This window comes from Chelonoidis abingdonii, chromosome 2, assembly GCF_003597395.2.
Source record: "Chelonoidis abingdonii isolate Lonesome George chromosome 2, CheloAbing_2.0, whole genome shotgun sequence".
NCBI classification, from domain to species: Eukaryota; Metazoa; Chordata; order Testudines; family Testudinidae; genus Chelonoidis; species Chelonoidis abingdonii.
In genome coordinates, this window is record NC_133770.1 from 100,230,934 (window position 1) to 100,250,744 (window position 19,811).

General features: G+C 48.7%; 1 protein-coding gene across 1 annotated transcript in view; it reads left to right on the forward strand.

Annotated features, from left to right (window-relative positions):
* The window catches only part of HECW1 (HECT, C2 and WW domain containing E3 ubiquitin protein ligase 1), a 395,944-nt gene that overhangs the window by 273,449 nt on the left and 102,684 nt on the right, over positions 1 to 19,811 (forward strand). The window contains exons 8-11 of the mRNA XM_075062598.1: positions 2,178 to 2,320; positions 3,491 to 3,591; positions 5,373 to 6,716; positions 10,283 to 10,384. Of these exons, the coding sequence (XP_074918699.1) occupies positions 2,178 to 2,320; positions 3,491 to 3,591; positions 5,373 to 6,716; positions 10,283 to 10,384 (1,690 nt within the window). The remainder of the gene's footprint in view (positions 1 to 2,177; positions 2,321 to 3,490; positions 3,592 to 5,372; positions 6,717 to 10,282; positions 10,385 to 19,811) is intronic.

Consider the following 19,811-nt stretch of genomic DNA (forward strand, 5'->3'; position numbering starts at 1 on the left):
CTTCATTGTATCTTAACTTTTTCTCAGACCAGTACCTGTTCTTGCAAATAAAGTTACTTCCCTGGTTGCTTTCAACACACCTTACCCAACACACAGTGGCCCAGATCCTCAGAGGTATTTAGACTCCTAACTTCATTGCCTACCCTTGCAAAGCTACTGATAATGCACCTGTACAATGTTACAATGTTAACTTTCCTCCTTGAATAAGAATGGAACTATCAGGACTGGTTCCACTCCAAAGTCAAAGAAATATATTTTCATGTTAATTCTGATTTACCTCAGATTTACATGATATCAGAAAGGGTTACGGATGAGGGGATCATTTAAATCATTAATGCAGCTTGTACTTTCCATTTAAGAATGATTGATCTTTATTTTGCATGTGTGCACACATGTTCTAATCCTTGGAGATTTTTTTTTGAACTAAAAGTGTCAATAGCCTAATCATTTACAACTTTATTAAATAACAAATTGAGGCGTTTACTATAATGTCATTCATCTACTGGTTAATTCCCCTGTTCTGAATTCCTTATGAATGTCATGGAGCAGCCAGTTGCCTGGGGGCTGTATCAAGCTGTTACAATAGTAACAATACAAAGACACTGTACAATTTTCAGTATGCCTGGAATACTGCTGCTCTCTGCTTTGCAAAACTTACTCTCTTTTCTAATATATTGCGGAAAATGTGTAGAAAGTGTGGACAAAAAGATGTGTTAGCACTTCTTTTAGTTTTATTTCTTGGCTTATTTGCAATTCTTGCCATACGCACACTGCAGCGTTGCAGATCAAACATCCTGGCTGCTCACTTGTGATAACTTGAAGATCTCATGGTAGAGGTGCGGCTCCCTTTGACTTCATTAGGAGTTGTAGGTACTCAAACCTTAATAACCTGGACTGCCATTGACAGTGGGAGTGTTAGATACCTGTTTCAGGCACCGTAGGACTCATTTAATACACCACTTTGATACTGTGTGGATAGTGGCCTTTTAGGTGAAATCAAACAACAGTCCCATGTTCGTTCAAAGTCATTTACACACCTACATGAGATTCCCTCCCTTAGTTTATAACTCACTAACAGCAGTAAATCCACTCGGAGCAGAGGTGCAGAGGGGCAAGACACCATCAACTCCCACACTAGTAGGGACCCAGAGCTAGGTTGCACTGTCCCAGAAGCGAATTCCAATATCCAGGAAAGGGCAAGGTCAGCCTGTCCAGGAGACGTGCTATTGGATATTCCTCCTGGGGTAGCATGGGAGACACGATGGGTTTGTGAATAAATTGCTATCATCATTTTTCACACTTGCAAAAACAGTATTCTTGGACAATATTATGCCATTACTATATATCTTACCCCTAGATATTCACATTGTTTGTCAGCAGAATTGTATTTACTTGCAACTTTTTTTTTCTTTTTTTTATGGAAAGTAAGGGCTTCGCTGGGACTGAATTTTTGGAGAAATGCAAAATTTGGCCCAATGTGTTAGAGTCAATTATAATTTTTAGGACAGAGACTGCCACTGTGATATTTGTTTGTACAATGCTGACCACAGTGGAGCGGTGATGAGGGCTGTTTAGCATGGCTGGAGTGCAAATAATGAATGTATTAATGTGCATAATTCCTGCTAGTATCCACTCCCTGCAAACGATAGAGGCCTGATCCTGCAAAGGGTTGAGCATTTCCTGTGAGTTGCTCCTACTCAGCCCCTCTGACTTAGGGCTCAGTGTCTTACAGGTCTGGATCTTGGGATCCAAGAGGTCTTGTCTGTACAGTAATTTCGTGCATGGTAAGATGGGGTGTGAATCTACAGTAGACCACACACTAAGTGGTTCTTACACTAAGTGGACCTTGCTACCACACACTAACGGTTCTACAGTACACTGTGATCTTCTCCCTTTTCAAATAGCAGTAGGCCAAAGCACACTACGGAACTTTCTATTCAGGGGCAGCATGATCCATGTGTACAGTTACTACGTGTCAGGCTAGAGTGCTGTAGACTGGCACACTGGCTTGCCACACACTAAATCACCACATAGACATGCCCCCTAGTACTGGTTTTGTCCTGGTTCTAAGAAACTGCTTAATTGCTGAACCTTCCTGTTGTGTTAGTAAACTTGAACTTCACATGCCTAAGCCACTTATTTCATGTTCTTTTTTTTTTTTTTTTTTTTTATCATAGCAGTTCAGCTTTGTTTCCCTTCCCACGGACGTTCTGGAAATAGAAGTTAAGGATAAATTTGCAAAGAGCCGGCCAATCATTAAACGCTTCTTGGGGAAACTTTCCATGCCAGTGCAACGCCTGCTGGAGAGACATGCTATAGGGTAAATCTGTTATTTGTGTGACTTTTGTGTTACTGACGAATCACACTGCCACTAAGAAAAGAATAGTGAAGTCTATGGCTGAAACAGCATGATGTAATCAAATAATCTTGCTCAAATGAAATTACTTATTTGATAGAGATTTCTCTAATTAATGATGTTGGTTTAAGTTAGAATTTACTTTCGTGTTATAAACATGGGACTCTCCAGGAAAAGACCTTGCTGAGTGCAACGGCTTTGTTTTCTGGTGAGTCCCAAACCTCGCTTTATTTTGTTTCTGAAAATGGTTCTCTGAAGCAAACTCAGTGAAAGACATATCTACAAGTACAGAGACAACAAATACACAATCACCAGGTTTACATGAATATTAAAATGATCTCATTTATTCGAGTTACAAATATATGTAAAACTACCTTGGGAGCATATGCAGTGCCAAATGGAAATTAAAATTTGCTTCTTCAGAAGGTATACAGATATTAGCATTTAACACTCTTCACACTCAGTGGTTTACAGACATTGACTAAGCTTCAGTTCGGGGCAATGAGCAGATCATCTTTTTTTCTAGTTTCACTCTTCTCTGAGAGGGGGTTGTGGGACTTTTGGGTAAAGTGTGTCTTCAGGAAGGACTGGAAGACGGAAAGGGTGGAGGCATCATGACTGCCCAGGGATGTGCTCTAGGTGTATCAATGGCATGGAAACAGGAGTGGAAGAAAGACATGAAGGGGCAGTCAGTTGAGTAGCTCGAAGGGCAAAGAAGAGAGCAGAAAAGAAACAAGAACAGAGAAGCAGATTCGGGGAGTCAGGCTGTATAGGACTTTGAAGGCAAAGCCAAAGAGCTTGAATTTGATATAGAAGGAAAGGGGAAGGATATGCAAGAATCTGAAGAGAAGTTTGACATGATCAGATTGTTAGACTTGCCACCACATATATCCTGGAAAACCTGGGTTATTAACTTAACTGAATCTTTCCACTGTAGTTGGAGACATTGGTCCCCACTTCCCAGCTATTCCTTCCCTCACGCACTCAGACATGCCTGCACTGCTGGTTGGAATAATACAGTGTGAATTGCCTTTGAAAATGGCAGGTATTTGTGAATGATACAGCAGCTTTCTCCATTCACTGTAGATACTGGATAAGTTTACAGTCTCTGTAACAGTACTTGCTTTCTTACAGGGACAGGGTTGTCAGCTACACTCTGGGACGTAGGCTTCCAACAGATCACGTCAGCGGCCAGCTGCAGTTTCGGTTTGAGATAACTTCTTCTATTCATCCAGGTATTGGCTTCTTCAGGAATGCTTATTTATGGAGAGCTGGAAGTTTTGTTTACATTCTTTTCCCCTACATAGGCTTGAATTCTTTTAGGTCTAGACTGGACCTTTAGGCAGGGTCATGAGCAAAGGATAGTACATAAGCTACACCCCACGGCAGGAGGCACAATCCCTCCCCTGCTTTCCCTTTGCTCCTAGAGTGTGAAATCATTTACTACTGACCTACACTGTTAAAGGGCCATCTCCTCCCCTAGAATGACTCCAGGAGAGTTAAGGTTTTGCACTCTCCCACATCACCTATTCCAGGGAGGGAGTAGCTCTGCTTACTCCTATCTGCCCCAATCCAAGGTGTACTTAGCCAACAAGGGGGGGGGGGGGTTCTTGCTCATGCTTACTCCCTTACACAGGGCACATATTCCAAGTCACAAGCTTGCCCATTAATAAGAATGTATTGGCAGTCACTCTGTAAAAATGCTTTTTCTGCAGTGTATTCCACATAGCTCACCACTAAGAATCTGTTACATCAATATCAGAATAGCATAGAGATAGTTCTTCTAGTGTTGTAGCATCAGCAAGGATTAACATTAAGCACTACTTCTCCCAACGGCTGCAAAAAAAATAGCACAATATAGAGTTTCTGATCATGTCATATCCAACCTTCAGGCACACCAAGTTTTAGTTTTACATGGTACACATGGTTTTAGACTGATTTAGTTGTTGTGTTTGTGACCATTGTCAGTGGGGGGAAGGAAGAAGATATTTTCTAAATCATAACAAATTTTAAGTGAGAAATGATGGCAACATCATTATGGCAAAATAAATAAATAGATAATAATATACAACAAGGCAGAGAAAGGGAAACTGTGGGATGGAGGAAGGAGCTGTTATCACGGTTTTAGATCTCAGCTTTCCAGCATGTTGTATTTCATCAATCAGTGCAAGTATCTTGCTTTTGTGGTTAGCTGTTTTGTTATTTGCACAGAGGCCTGTGGGTTTGACAGCCTATGGAAAAAATGTTCATTAGAAGGAGTAGAGCTGCTCGGAAATTTTCTGATTTTGACATTTTTCCATGAAAATTTTCAGAAAAAAAGTGTTCTAATTTTTTGGCCTGCTCTAGTTATTAGGAAGTCCTGTAATGGTGGTAATGGAAGCAGCGGCCAGTACGTCCCTCGGCCCATGCCGCTTCCAGCAGCTCCCATTGGCCCAGAGCAGCCATCTGCGGCCAGTTGGAGCCGCAATCGGCCAGACCTGTGGACGGGGCAGGTAAACACACCGGCCCGGCCAGCCAGGGGCTTTCCCTACAGAAGTGGCGACTCTTGTTTGAGAAACCCTAGGTTAGTGGATTGTAGTAGTTACAGTTGTGACTATTACATAGTTGCAATAAACCATAAATCCCATCTCTTTATTCAGTCCATGATTTTTAGTGTCTAGCAGAGTTATGAATTTAAGCTCCAAGGCTTGTCTTTTGAAAGTGTTGTGTAGGTTTCCTATGAGGATGAGGACTGAGATGTCAGATAAGGAGTGATTGTTTTGTGAAAAGTGTTCACCCATGAGTGAATATGGTGTTTTTGGCTTTTAATCATTTTCCTATGTGAGTTCATTTGAGAAGTGTGGTGATTTTCTGGTTTTACCCACATAGTTGTTACTGGGGCATTTAGTGCACTGGATGAGGTACACTGCATGTTGTAATAGGGACATGTAGGATCCATGGATCTTGAAAGGTGGTTTATGGAGGTGGGTATTTATCATTGTAGCAGTGGAATAATTCCTTTTCTTGTTGCATGCAGATGATGAAGAAGTCTCCATTAGTGCAGATCCTGAGTCAGCTGAACTGCAGGAAAGCCCTGTGAACAGCGCTGCAGAGGAAATCCTTGGTGAGCCTCCCTGCACCGGCACAGTGACCTCAGAAAGTACAGCTCCAGAGCAGCTAAATGGATGCAATGTGAATGGTGTCAATGTTGATAGCCTTGGGGAAATCAACCAGAACAGCTTAAATGAAGAGCTAGCAGGAAATAGGGAGGTTGATGCAGTGCCAGCAGATGCTATTGAGTCCTTGGAATCCATCCCAAGGGAAGTGCTACCTTCCCTGAGTGCTATGGACCTCTCTGAGCAACTGGCTCTGCTGGCTTGCACGCCCCCTTCAGAGACTGAAGTTAGGGAAAATAATAAAGTCAATTCTGTTACTCAGGGACACAACGACATCTTTACCAGCATAGAAGCACTAGATATTGATGAAGTGAGTGCAGACATACAGACTGTCAAGGACCTAGAGAAAATTCAGGATGAGGAAGGGGCTTCAGCCCAGGAGGAGGAAGACAGCAAGCTGCAGCTAAGAACCACAGGGAAAAGGAAAAACAGGCCCTGCTCCCTGCCTGTGTCTGAACTGGAAACGGTGATCGCATCAGCATGTGGTGAGCCTGAGACCCCTCGCACACACTACATATGGATCCACAATCTGCTTCACAGCCTGCCCTCAGCACAGATGAGTAGCGATGGAGAGGAGGAGCAGGGAGGCGGCGAGAACGACGAAGAGTCAACAGTCAAGGAAACGTCGGAGAAGGATGTGGTTAGCGAGTCTGAGACGCTAGCGGCAGATCCTCCTCCTGAAAGCGGAACTGATGAGTATTTCAGCCGGGGAACTGTGCCCCGCAGCACCTCAGTTGAGCACCTCTCAGACTTAAATGAGCAGCTGTTGGATGGGGAACATCCCATGACTGGAAGCGAGAGTGAATCAAGTTCCAGACCGTATGGGGACAATGAGTGTGACACCTCTTGCTACAGCCCATCCTGCTACAGCACTTCTTGCTACAGTACGTCCTGCTACAGTACGTCCTGCTACAGCCCTTCCTGTTACGACAGTAGCAATCGCTTTTCCAGCCATACCCGTTTCTCCTCTGTTGACAGTGCAAAGATTTCTGAGAGCACAGTCTTTTCGTCACAGGATGATGAGGAAGAGGAAAACAGTGCCTTTGAGTCAGTGCCAGATTCAGTGCAAAGCCCTGAAATGGAAAGGGAGCAAGTGGATGTCTCCGCCAGATGGCCAGATGAACTCGTAGCTCATGGTGGGAATCCACAAAGAGCAACCGAAACTCTAGAGTCCACAGTAGCAGGTCCGAGCAACAGAAGAGAAGGTTAGATTCTGAGACTCAATATGCAGAACAACCTTGATTATCTGGATGTCAGCAGAGGCATCAGATAATCGAAGTTGCAGATAAAAAAGATAATTCTCAGTATTATTAATAAATATATGGGAGACGTGACCGGTATCAGGTATTGGGGGGGTTGGATAATTGGGGCTGTGCTGAAAATAAAAAATCAGACATCAGCATTTCTATTGTCAGTTTCTGTTAAATAGGATAATAATAAATCAAGAATCTTACACATCAGGTCAAAATTAGGATCAACAGTTCTACCAGTCCGTCCCTTCTTCCAAAGGATTTTTCAGTTTTACATATCTTGTGCGCAACCATGTGTTTTACAAATGACAAGGAGATCTATGTATGTTTATGAAGGGACAGATCCAGAACAGGTGTAAATCAACTGATTTACAGCAACTGAGGATCTGGCCCAATATGAGTGTGTATGTAATATATATACACATCCGTACACACACAGTATATTATGGAGAAGTCCTAGTATTTTCTAGTTTAGGCTGAGTCAACTTTCTGTTATAAACCCAATTGCCTAACCTTCTCCATCTACATTCAACAAAATCATCCACAGATTTCACATGCAACAGATTGTATTTCCTTGGATGCATAGCTATCAAATACAGTTCCCATCACCACACATCTCTGTAGGTATATTGTATGTAGAGATATATCATTGTCTGTTTATGTTGTCATTATAGTTTAGTTCTTTTTTTTCGTGAACACTTCAGTTCCTTGTGTTCAGTTCCTCCATAGCGTCACTTGGTTTACTTCAGTGAATTTAGTCACTTGTCTTTTCTTCACCTTGTGTACTGGTTTTTTGAGACTGAAAAAAATAAAGGCTCAGATGCTTAGCTACAACCACAGTGTGTGCAGCAAAGGTCAAAAGAGGGGTTGTAAAGATAGTCCTTGTGTTCCCTAATCTTGTGCTAGAATGTTCCTCCAGTCTGAGTTACACCAGCTGCTCACCATGGCTGCATGAGGGATCACTGGCCCCAGCCATACCATCCTTCCCCCTACTCCAGCAGAAATAGGAGGAGTGCATGAGTCACTATGCCACCAGAGGATCTCCCTACCCTGGTGTGATCCTGGATATGCCAGTTTTGGGCCTCCTTCCAAACATTTATGTACTGCATACCCTTAATTATTTGCTCTGTAGTACAGGATCTAGTCCAAAGAATCAACATTCCCAGAACTACACAGCAACAGAGATAAGAGAAACACTCAGTAACATAGGCATTCTTCACTGTACATGAGGCTCTTTCGGTGTAGGCAGTGCGTGTGTGGCTTTTTTGTTTGTTTTCTGATGTGTGTATATACAGAGAAAGAGAACAGAGTTTGTGCCCTAATAAAAATGGATTCAGCAGTGCTCCAGTACTAAGCTTCAGATTTCTGGAGATGTCCCTTCAGTATATTTAAAAGGCACTGTAGAATGTTCACTGCAGCTTTACTTCCACTAGTAGAGAGAGAATACAAGAGAAGGACAGCATGACTGGTTAGTTCATCATGTTCTTCTAATATTGGGTGAGATGTTTCAATAGTTGATCACATTGTTTAATTTATTTGGTGGTTATTAAAAGTACAGTAGATATGGTCGCCTCCATCTGCTCCAGGTGACTGACACCCCATGCTTCAGCTGGCTTGGCGTAACTAACTTGACTAGGGGGAGTCAATTATGGTGAGGTAAGTAAAGAAATGCAGATTGATAATCTGGCAATTGGTGACATAACTGTAGCAACACGAAAATGTAAAAATTTAATTAAAGATGTGTTTGAAGCACTGCATAGTAATTTAAAATAATTCTACTTTGTATTCAGAGAGGGGGCACATGTAACTGTGAGATGTGTCTGTACTCTTGTTAGAGGCTTTAATGAAGACATTTCAGAGGGTTGTGATACTATCAGAGCAGCCAGGTGCGTGTGTAACTTTACCTATATTTTGTCTAGGTAAATTCTCATTAGTGAATGGTGCAAGTTTTTTTTTTACAAACAAAGGTGTTTGTATTAAATTCACATATAAAAATTCCCTTCTGCCTTTCCATGTAATGTTTATTCTGTTGTACATACTGGCAGTTTAAGGGGGAAAATATTTTAGATGACTTTTAAAAAAATGTGTGCTTTGATGGCAAGATACAGCTCGTTTTTAAAGAGTGGTAAGATTTAGACATGAAAGGTGGCTAAACCAGTCAACATACACTGAGGTGAGCTTATTTATGCGGTTCTAGCCCATTTTTCTTTTTTTCAATACAGTGGTGTAATTTTCTGGCAATATCACAAACATTAAAGATCACTTTGTTTCTAAGCTTACCTTGGATTTTAACTGAATCTGTTTTATACATGCTGTAAATGATGTATGTTGTCTAGAGTTGAAGGTTTCAGTAGGAAAACTATTGTCACACAGCTTGTAAAAGTGACTGGCAGTGGCATACAGGATATAATTCTGAATCTGCAAGATTTTAAGAAAGGACTGGGGCAAATATTCTCTGAATTCTAGAACCCGTGAAGTGCAAAAGTATGGGTTCCAAGTGCTCACATTCAGTTCTAACATAAGGAATAATGTGGCCTCTCCACAATAAGGTTGTAGTTCCTGAAGGGATTCTAGTGACATCAAAAATGCTGAGTAATTTATTCACATCACCAGGACACCAGGATGGAAATATGTAGTTTTCATTTGGGTGTCTGTATATAGGTACATATTTAATTCAATATAGTGTTCAAAAAATCTTTCTCTGCCCCATCTACAGTATCTCTGAGCCTCTTCTCTTTCTTTATTTCAGGTCTCTCCCCCTCTTTATCTCAGGTTCCTTCTTTCCTGTGTCTTCTTATCTTTTGCTCTTCTCACCCCACCTCTCTCCTATGTTTTTGATCTTTCTCTCACTCTCCCCACCTTCCACTCAAACCTGACAGTTTGAATTTTGAACTGTTTACATTCTAGTTTCCATGACTTTAAAAGTACGGCAGATGCAGGCCTTCTGCATTGCAGGGACTGCAAAATCCTGCCACACGACTTCACATACACTCTTGTGGATTTGCTCTAAAGGAGGCTTTTGTAATAACAAAGAAAGCAGCTCTCAGCATTTAGATCGAGTGAATCCAAGGTTGGAGCTGGGATTTTGTATGGTCCTGCCAAGCTCCTGCAGGAACTCCCAAAAGCTTGCACTTGATAGTATTTATGAAGTACTTCTCAGACATCAATCCTCAGTCTCCTCACTTACACTGGTGTAAATCTAGAGTAAATGAGTCCAGAATCTAGCCCATCATTTCTTAGTATGTTCTCAAGCCCAAGATCTGATCCGTTGTCTGCATTATTTTAATAATTCTTTGCCATATAAGTTATTATTAAAACAGTGCCTGGATATATGAATAAGCCATAGCAGCTGATACACCACATGGCTGCCTGCCCTGTTTTTTTTTGTTGTTGTTGTTGTTTTTGTTGGGATTTTTAGGTTTTTTAGTTCTTTTAGTCACTTGTTTTACAGTAGTGCATTTTAAACCACTTTTTGCCAAAACAGTGAATGAATATGAATATCTTGAATATCTTGTCCATAGGTGATTGTCCTTTACTCCATAATTCTCAGCCAGTCAGCCAGCTTCCTTCCCTGAGGCCCGACCACCATCACTATCCAACTATTGACGAGCCTCTTCCACCAAGTAAGCTTTAGTTTTTTACCTGTATTATTTTTTTCAACCTTTCCTGTTAACCTAAACAGTGTACAGGTCAGTATGTCTCTAAATAATCTCCTCATCCCCTGCACCCACCTTGTTCCAAACCCACTTAATGTGCCCTTTTATTTTCCTTATTTGGTCCTTACTTTAGGTGTCACCATGTCACCTTGGGCAAGACACACAACTACTCTGTGCCTCGGTTTCCCCATCTATACAATGGGGATAATAATGCTTCAGTGTCTCAGAGGAGTGTTGTGAGGCAGTAAAAGTGTTTTGAACTCCTCCAATGAAAGGCTCTGTGTATAAGTGTTCTTATTGTCTTTAATGTTTGTCCTCTAGCCTGATCATTGCATCCCTGTGTCATGACATTATGAGTATGTCTACACAGAGTCTCAGAGCCCAGGTCAAGTGTGGTGGGCTTGCAGAGCTCATGCTGTGAGGCTAAAAGTAGCAATGTAGACATTTGGGTTCCAGCAGTAGCCCTGCGAGCCTGAGTCAGTTGACTTGGGCTCTGAGTCTTACTGCCATGGGTATTTTTTTTGTTGTGTAGACGTACCCTGTGTCATCTTCAATGGGTCTTGGGATGCTGTCTTTGTCCTTGAAACCTTGCTTGCAATGCCAGGCATCCTCAAAATCAGGATTCTCTTTTGAAAATCAAGACAGGTAGCAATTCTTGATCAGAGTGATAAGAGGAGAAGACAGAAACAAGGTAGGTCACATTCTAGTGATGTCACATTTCAATTGCAATGCCCCTTCTAACAGTTAAAGTGAGGGTCTCTGCTCTGAAGTAAAATGACTGACTTATGGACCTACAACTTCCTCTATCCGCATGTTTTCGTGGTTCCATATAAAAGAACTTCTGCACTTTACTGGGGAGGATTTCATAGCTTTTAACTTGTATATTCCTAGAGAAACTTTTTGCATTAGCATTATTTGTCCAGCAGAGTGCACTCTCTGCCCTACAACACATAGTGTATCATCTTTTGAGCTTAGCACATGATTTAACAGGAAAAAAGGCTCAGCATCTTAAACAGTAACCAGGCTTAAAAACAAAGCTCTCTATTTTCTTCTCAGCCTGACTAAAGAAAACGTAGTTATGTGGCCTATGGTGCCCTTAATAAAAAAAATCATTTCTTCTTCGAGTGATTGCTCATATCCGTTCCAGTAGGTGTACGCGCCGCGCGTGCACGTTCGTCTGAAGACTTTTACCCTAGCAACTCCAGCGAGCCGGCAGGTCGCCCCCTAGAGTGGCGCCGCCATGGCGGGTAATATATACCCCTGCCGGCCCGCGCCTCCTCAGTTCCTCTTACCCGCGTGTCGTCATGGAACGTGGAGCGCGGCATAACTGCTCCAACGTCCTAGCTTCTCTTCGTTCATCATTAAATAGTTCTAGTTTAGTTTTAAATTATAGTTTAAGTATATAAGTATAAGTGTAGTTAAGTTCTAGTGTAATACTAGCGGTATCGGGCGCTAGCCCTCTCCCGGCCCGCGCAGGCTCATGACTGTTCGCCGGGTTCAAACGTGCCGACTGAAAAAAGAGCCGATACCCACCCCCAACACTGATCCCCACGACGCCATGGCTTGAAAGTGCCTGGGGGAACGGCAACATATCCGAGAAGGGCTCCGTGCATGTGCATTAAGGCCTTCAGACCGAGGACAATGAAGTGAGCTGATTACCAGCGCTGCAGAGACGCCCTGATGAAGACGGTCACTTAACCGCTTGCGGTCCTCGGCAACGAGTGCCTGCTCTGCTCCGCACCTGGATTCATCTGGCTGTCCGCTGTAAAACGGCCACAGTACCGACTTTTCTCCGGCACCTTTGGCTCACGGGACAGAGGGCACTCGGAATACGTCTCTATCCACTTCCGTGCGTAACAGCCCAAAGGAAGCACCGGTCGGCGAACGCGGCCGTTTGTTGGCTCTGTGCTAGGGATTCGTCGACTCGGGCCTCAACGGTCTCGAGTCTGATCCCTCCCAGCTCCCCCGCCAGATCTGGGGTAGGCGAGTGGCCAGGGACTCCTGTTCATCGCTTTAACGTACCTGTGCTGCCCCAACCCCCGGCACACGCCCGTGCGGGTTTCTACAATCAAAGGGCAAGCCTAATCAACCGATGCAAGCACCGTTCCCTGACTCGCCCGGCTTCTGGCACAGGCAAGCTCTCGGCACTGATTCGATCCCGAGGGGGTCTTCGCTCCGCCCATGCCCACTCGCGAGTCCTCCAGCACCGCTCTTTGCGCGCAGGCGTCTTCAACGCCGGTTCTCTCTGGATTCTCCTCGGCACTATCGGCTCTCAGCCACCGTTACCCGGCACCGGACTCGAGGAGTTCGTTCCCTTTCATCGTACGGCCATGATCCCGGTCGACCTCCCGCACTGACTGGTGCAGGTCCCTGGTCTCTGATTCTCTGGCACTGTAGGAGCTACGGCACCGATCCTCCGGCAGCGCGAGGAGGTCTTCTCTCTCTGCAGTGCGGGAACCATACCACTCCCGCTCGGCTCCACCATGCCCTCTCCCAAGGCTCTTCTCTTATCGGGGTTGAACAGTGTGTACCTAAACCTGAAAGACCACCGCCCTATTTCCGAGGGCAGCAGGAGCAATGGTCTCGCAGCAGATGGGGCTTCTGAGGACCCCTGGGCATATCATCAGGCCAGGGCCCTCAAGCAAATTCCCCCACGGTCGTACTGTCTCAGAGCACACGGGCTTCCGGAGGCTACTTCTTCACGCCCTCTCATCCCGTAGGAAGAGCGGTCGTCTCAATCCTCGGATGCTGAGCTCCCACCAGAGTCAGAACCAAGTGCTCCAGTACAAGAGCCGCCCCAACCCGCTCCCTCCGGTTCCATCCTCAATCGTCCTCGCAGATTGAGGCGTGGTGGGGAGACATCCACATCCCCCCACTAAAACCTCAGGGCCACCAGGATCTCCTCAGGCGCGTGGACGCAAAATATGAACATCCAAGGCTGAGGAGGTCCCGAAATCGAGGAACTCGTCATCGAGCATACTTCCGCAGTGTCGAGGGACGCGCCCCACTGGGGGGGCGGTTGGTCTTCCCCCCCCCTGGGGCCCCCACTTGCATACAGGACCATCCAAAGCTAAATCCACCACTCATTGGCAGTCACGTGGCTTCCGTTCCCCCCCCGCTGCTCGGGTGTGGAGCGTAAATACCAATGCGCGTGTCGAAGACTATGATACTTATATGTCCACCCGCCCCCATTCCGTCGTCGTCACTCTGTGGAATGAGAGGGAACGCCATGGACAACAAGCTCGGCCCCCAAGTCTAAGGAGCGAGGCGTAATGGAACCTGCGTGCCAAAGGTTTATTCCGAGGAGCCCTGCAGCTGCGGAGCCTCCAACAGCAGAAGTCTCTGCCCAGCCCACGTACTATCGTACAACACTCTGGGCGGCCGGCTTGATAAGTTTAAGGAGCTCCTCACCGCAAGAACGCTCGTCAGGAGTTCGCGTCTCTTCTTGACGAGGGGAAAAAAGGTTGCAAGCAACGCACTTCCCTACAGGCGGCTTTGGACGCAGCAGACTCGGCCGCCAGAACTCTGGCCTCCGGAGTCACTATGCGCCGCATCTCCTGGCTTCAGGTCTCTGGCCTTCCTCCGGAACTCCAATATACCATCCAGGACCTTCCGTTTGAGGGCTAGGGCCTGTTTTTGGACAAGACTGACCCTCAGCTGCAAAGCCTCAAAGATAATAGGGTCATTATGCGTGCCTTAGGGATGCATACGCCGGTAACCCAGCGTAGACCATTTAGGCCTCAGCAGCAGCACAGGCCTTACTCCCAACCCAGGCAAAGGCAGGACTTTGCCAGGCAGCGAAATAGAAACGGCAGGCGCAGACAATCGGGTAACCAGGGGGGCCAAAGCCAAGGTCCCTCCAAGCCTTCCTCTGGGCCGAAGCCCTCCTTTTGAAGGTGCGCCCGAGGGCGCTGTACCAGTTCCTTCCACGGATCCATCTCCTCCCTTCTCCAACCATCTTTCGTTCTTCCTCTCAGCGTGGTGCCAGCTTACTTCGGACTGCTGGGTCCTCCGCACGCTGCGGCTTGGATACCACCTACAGTTTGCTTCGTACCCGCCCTCCTGCCCCCCTCCCTCATCCCTCTTCAGGGACCCCTCTCACGAGCAGATCCTCCTCCAGGAGGTGCGAACGCTCCTCGACAAAGGGGCCATAGAGAAGGTTCCAGAGAACGAGAAGGGCAGGGGGTTCTACTCTCGTTACTTCCTGATCCCCAAGGCCAAGGGAGGTCTCAGACCCATCCTCGACCTACGCGAGCTCAACAAATACCTGGTCAAGTTGAAGTTCCGCATGGTTTCCTTGGGGACCATTATTCCATCCCTGGATTCCGGAGACTAGTACGCCGCCCTCGACATGCAGGACACATATTTCCTCCCACCTCATCGGAGGTTCCTTCACTTCATTGTCGGTGGCCAGCACTGTCAATTCACGGTCCTCCCATTTGGCCTCTCGACAGCCCCGAGAGTGTTTACCAAATGCATGGCCGTAGTCGTTGCCTTTCTTCATCGCAGTCGTGTGCATGTGTTCCCCTACCTCGACGACTGGCTTATCCGGGGACCCTCAGAGGACCGAGTCCTCGCGCACGTCCGCATGGTCAGCCGCCTTTTCTCGAGTCTAGGCCTGATGCTCAACGCAGAGAAGTCCACTCTATCCCCTACTCAGAGGATAGAGTTTATCGGCGCTGTTCTAGATGGCGGTACCGCGCAGAACGCTGGTTGATTGATGCCTAGGCTCTAGTAGGTGCGTCAGTTACATGGCCGATAGGAGCGGCAGGTCGTAACCGTGTATACGACGGTCCCACGAGGAGTCTCTGCGAGGAGACTGGCAACCTTAACTACGCTCAGCTACGGCGACAAGGTTGGGTGATTTACGGATGTGTTTGGTCTGCTCTTATAGGCGAGCGCTTAGACGTTCAGGGTAGTTGTCCTGCGGCGATGAGGTTTCGGAAGAAATGTGGTTGATTGTCGTGTTATTGACATGAAAGGCCGAGACAACTTTGAAGAAATGGGCGTGCGGCCTGTTGTACTTTGTCGATTGGACCGTTAGGGGGGTCCCACGATGAGGGGTGCAGCTCTGACTCGCGCTAGATAATGATGGCCACTAGGTGACTGTGTCTTCCAGACAAGTAGAGGGGGACACGTTAGCCGCGGGCTCAACGGGGGGGACAATAAACGTGACACACAGGTTGAGCCAAGAGGGTGGTGGCGACTGGGGGTAGACGTCAGCTTCAGGATCTATCACCCTCGGCGTGTGAGAGAGAGGGGGGCCGTGTCTGGTGGAGTGGAGTAGCCGGCTGTGCCAGAGCAGGGTAACGCCAGGCTTGCTGCTTTGATGCGACCAAAGGTATCTGGGATGTAGGATTGGACATTGGTGGTGGCAAGGCTCTCTGCGCACAGCCGTACGGTTTCCATTTGGGCTTACATTTGTGTCTTTGTGACGGTTCTAATTCAGAAGTACTGCCTCACTGGGGAGAGCAATGTACTCGGCTAGTCAGCCCGCGTAGGAGCCGTGAGGCTGCAGCGACTGGAGTTCCGGGTGCAAGCGGCGTGGTCTTGGTGATCGATCCACTAAGGGCAGGGGCGGGTCGTACCAACAGGTCGCAGCAGAGGGAAACATGCTGCGCGGTGCCATGCGGAGCGATCAGAATCAGCTGGGCCCTGTCTCTGTTGCCTTCGAGGATTTGGTGTCAGGGACGGATGGGGCATAGGAGAGGTTGTGTCTACCCAGTAATTCAGAAGGGCGTCTGCCACCGCGCGGCTCGCGACTTGGGAGCAAACTATTGTGGCATTTTGTTCTGCGGATGAAGAGGTCCATGTGGGATTGCCCCCCTTCGGAAAGCGTTAGGGTGACGTCCTGGACGCGAAGGGCTCACTCGTGGGAGCGAGACCGCTGAGTGTCCGCCGGGTCTCAAGCCCTGGGAAAGGAAGGCGATAGGTAACCGGCGTGATGGCTATGCAAAAGTCCCACAATATGGGCTCCGAAACGAAGAGAAGATTCGTTCCGCCCTGTTGTTCCATAGCTATCGCTTGTTGTGTTGTGCGATAAAACGACATCGCGGCCTGATTTGCGTGGAAGCTGGCAGCAGCCGGCTGCTCATTCGTCGCACGTTGATATGCAGAGGGCGGTTCGGGATGGGGTGGCCAGCGACCTGGCCGCATGGTGGTCTATGGTGAGTCCCATCTCCAAGTCCGACGCGTCGTCATCAGGGCGGAGGGCTGCGGAGATGGCTGGAAGCTGCCACATGCGGCCTGATCCAGCCACCACTGGAGAGAGAGCGAGGGTCTTGGGATCGTTATAAATCGTGTCTACGGCCTTGGCGGACGTGCTGCGGGATGAGCGGACTGTAAGGGTGGAGGCGGAGTGAGCGTGCGCGTAACGAGGGGCGTGTGGCCATGTCGGCCGTGCGTCTTATGGGTAGTCTGCTGCGTACTGGTGTGGCGGTCTCTTGGACCGTGCAATGGGACGGCTGCTATGGTTGGGTCCTGACCGCGCCTAACTGGCCCTGGGATGAGTTGCGTCTCTGCATTTGGCATTGCAGGCTGTCCGGAACGCGGCGACTGATTGGCGTGTGAGACTCATGGTCCTTAGTCCCGGCTAGCCGTGTGTTGGTAGGGACAGGTGCCCGGCTAGCGGTAGTAAGGCACGATGCGGCGATGCTTTGAGTGACTAAGGGCCGTCGGAGGCCGATGGAGGGACACGTGTTGTGCTGATTGGCTGTCGTACACGAGCGATAGTACCTGGATGGGGGGAGATGGCTCTATGAATGCGTCTGCATGTCTGAGGGCGAGTACGTCTCGGGTCGGGATGGTAATGGTCCCCAGGAACCATGCGGAACTTCACTTGAGTAGGTATTTTTTGAGCCTGCGTAGGTCAGGTGGGTTTGAGACCTCCTTGCTGGGATCGAAGTATGGAAGTAGTGACCCCTGACTGTCTCGTTCTCTGGAACCTCCTCTATGGCTTTGTCGAGGAGTTTCCGTACTCCTGGAGGAGGAATGTGCTTGTGGAGTGGGGTCCTGAGAGGGTACGAGGGAGGGGGGTGGAGGGCGGGGTGAAGCAACTGAGTGGGATCAAGCGTCAGCGTGGGAGACCCCCGCAGCCCAGGTCTGAGTATCTGGCACACGCCGGGAGGGAGAACGAAGCGTTGGCAGAGGAGGAGTGGGTCTGAAGGAACTGGTACATGCTTCGGGCGCACTTCAACGAGGGCTTCGGCCGTGGGGCTTTGGGGGACTTTCGTCTTGGCCCCTGGTTACTCGTTGTCTGCGCCTGCCTTCCTGTTTTCGTGCGCCTGGCACGTTCTTGCTTGTGGGTGGGGTAGGCCTGATTTTGTTGAGGCTGATTGGTCTGTGGTGACCGGCGTTGCGATCCGCAGGGTGCGCGCTAATAATATGTCTTTGAGGTTTGAGCGAGGTGTCAGTCTTTTATGCTAACAGGCCCTAGCCGTCAACGGACGGGTTCTGGTGTATGTTGGGTTCCGGAGGAATGGCAGAGACTGAAGCCAGAGAGTGCGGGGATGTGACTCGGAGGCCAGCAGTTCTTGGCGGCAAGTCTGCTGCGCCAAGCTCCTGAAGGAAGAGTGTGTTCGACCTTTTTCCCTTGTCAAGGAGGCGGCGAATCTGCGGCGTCTTCGTGGGATGCGCTCCTTAATTTATCAGCGGCCAGTGTTGGTGGGTGCGGTTCTAGCAGAGCTTGGCTGATTTGGAGACCCGCCTGCGGTGCTCCTGTGAATCGACCTTTTGCTGGTCCACGATGGTCCATAGTCTCGGCCTCCGTTTAGACTTGGGGCGGAGGATTCTTGTCTGGCATTTCCTTTTCCGATTTGACGACGATTGCCGGGTGGAGGGCTATATATCATCGCCTTCGATGGGCATGTATTACGTTCCCCGGGCAGCGGCGGACGGAGCCGGGACTGCGCGTGGTTGGATTGGCTTTGGATAGTCCTTTTGAGGGACAGGGGACCGAAATGGGGCATCGCCGAGAATATGCTCGCACGACGAGTTCTCTGATTCGGAGCCTCCTCAGCCTGGATGTTCTAATTTGTGCACGCACCTGGAGCTCCCTCCCACCCTGTGTGAGCCTGGAGGTCCACGCGGGGGGGCTGATGTGGATGTCGTCGGCGCCACCGTCCTATTGGGTAGCGGGCGAGGAGGACCTGGCAAGGAGCGTGGTCTAGGTGGGGACTCTGATGGGCTATGCTTCTGATCCTGGGGGAGTTCAAGCAGTCGGGGGATGGGACGAGATATATAGATAGAGGATGGGGGAGGGCGTGAGCGGTTGCTCTGGAGCCTGTTGCTCTGGACGGCGATCTGTGGGGGAACTTTCTGTGCCTGGGCATTGATTGTACCCCGGGGGTTCCGAGCCCAGTGCTGGGACATGCTTCTGCTGTTCTCTTCGGGGAAGGGGGAGCAGGTCTTTCAGAGTTCCGTACTACTTTGTCACCGCGTGACGAGAAGAGCCTTGGCGACGATGAGGCCATTGGTGGAGCAGAGCGTGAGTGGTAATGGGTCCACGTTGCATGATGTGCGAAGACGCTCTCGGTCGGAGATTGGGTGCCGGTGGCAACCGCGGCTGATCTGAGACGGGACCTGCCACAGCTCGTGCGGAGGTGAACCTGGATTGGCACATCGGATGGCCCCAGAGGGGAAGACTCCTTTCGAGTCCCGTGCGGTAACAGTGGCTGGAGCCGGACCGTGCCGGGGAGTTCAGGACCGGCGCAACGGGGACACCTTCGCTGTGCAGTAGACCCGTGCGCGTCGGGATCGGATCGGTGCGGGTCTTGATCGGTGCCGGCGGGAATTCTGGGTGGCGGTGTCACTCGGTTAGGTTGCTTTGTTTTACAACCGCTCTTGGCGTGCCGGAGGTTGGCAGACGGCTCCTGTTAAGGCGATTGACGGTCCCTGGCGACGATGAGGTCTGGGGGGTGGATGGACCATCGAGCGATCGTACGCCTATTCTTGGGCGCGGAGCTGGGCAGGGATCGACTCGTACGGACCGCTGGGCCGGAGTTGCGAGGTCCCTGAGCACGGCCAGCGGGCCGGCTTTGTGCGGCCGGGTGCTCCTTTCGGGGCTGTTTAGCGCGGGGGTAGCAGGTTCGAGGGCCTATTTCCCGTGAGCCCGGTGCCTGAACGACGGTGCCGTGATTTTCGCGGCGCCAGGAGATCCGGTGCGGAGCCGAAGCGGGCATTCGGTGCCCGAGGACTAGGGTGTTATTTGCGCTTCTATAGGAGGATCTTTTTTTTGGGAGGGCTTTTTCTTGAGTTCTTCAAGGATTATTCTTTTCTGCTTCTCCTGTCTAGACGGCCTTCGTAACTGCCTGGCATTCTCGATATTTTTGCGATTCCCAGGCATTCAGCAGGTGTCTGTTAGGGCTCGGGATATCTTCTTTCCCCCCCCCCCCCC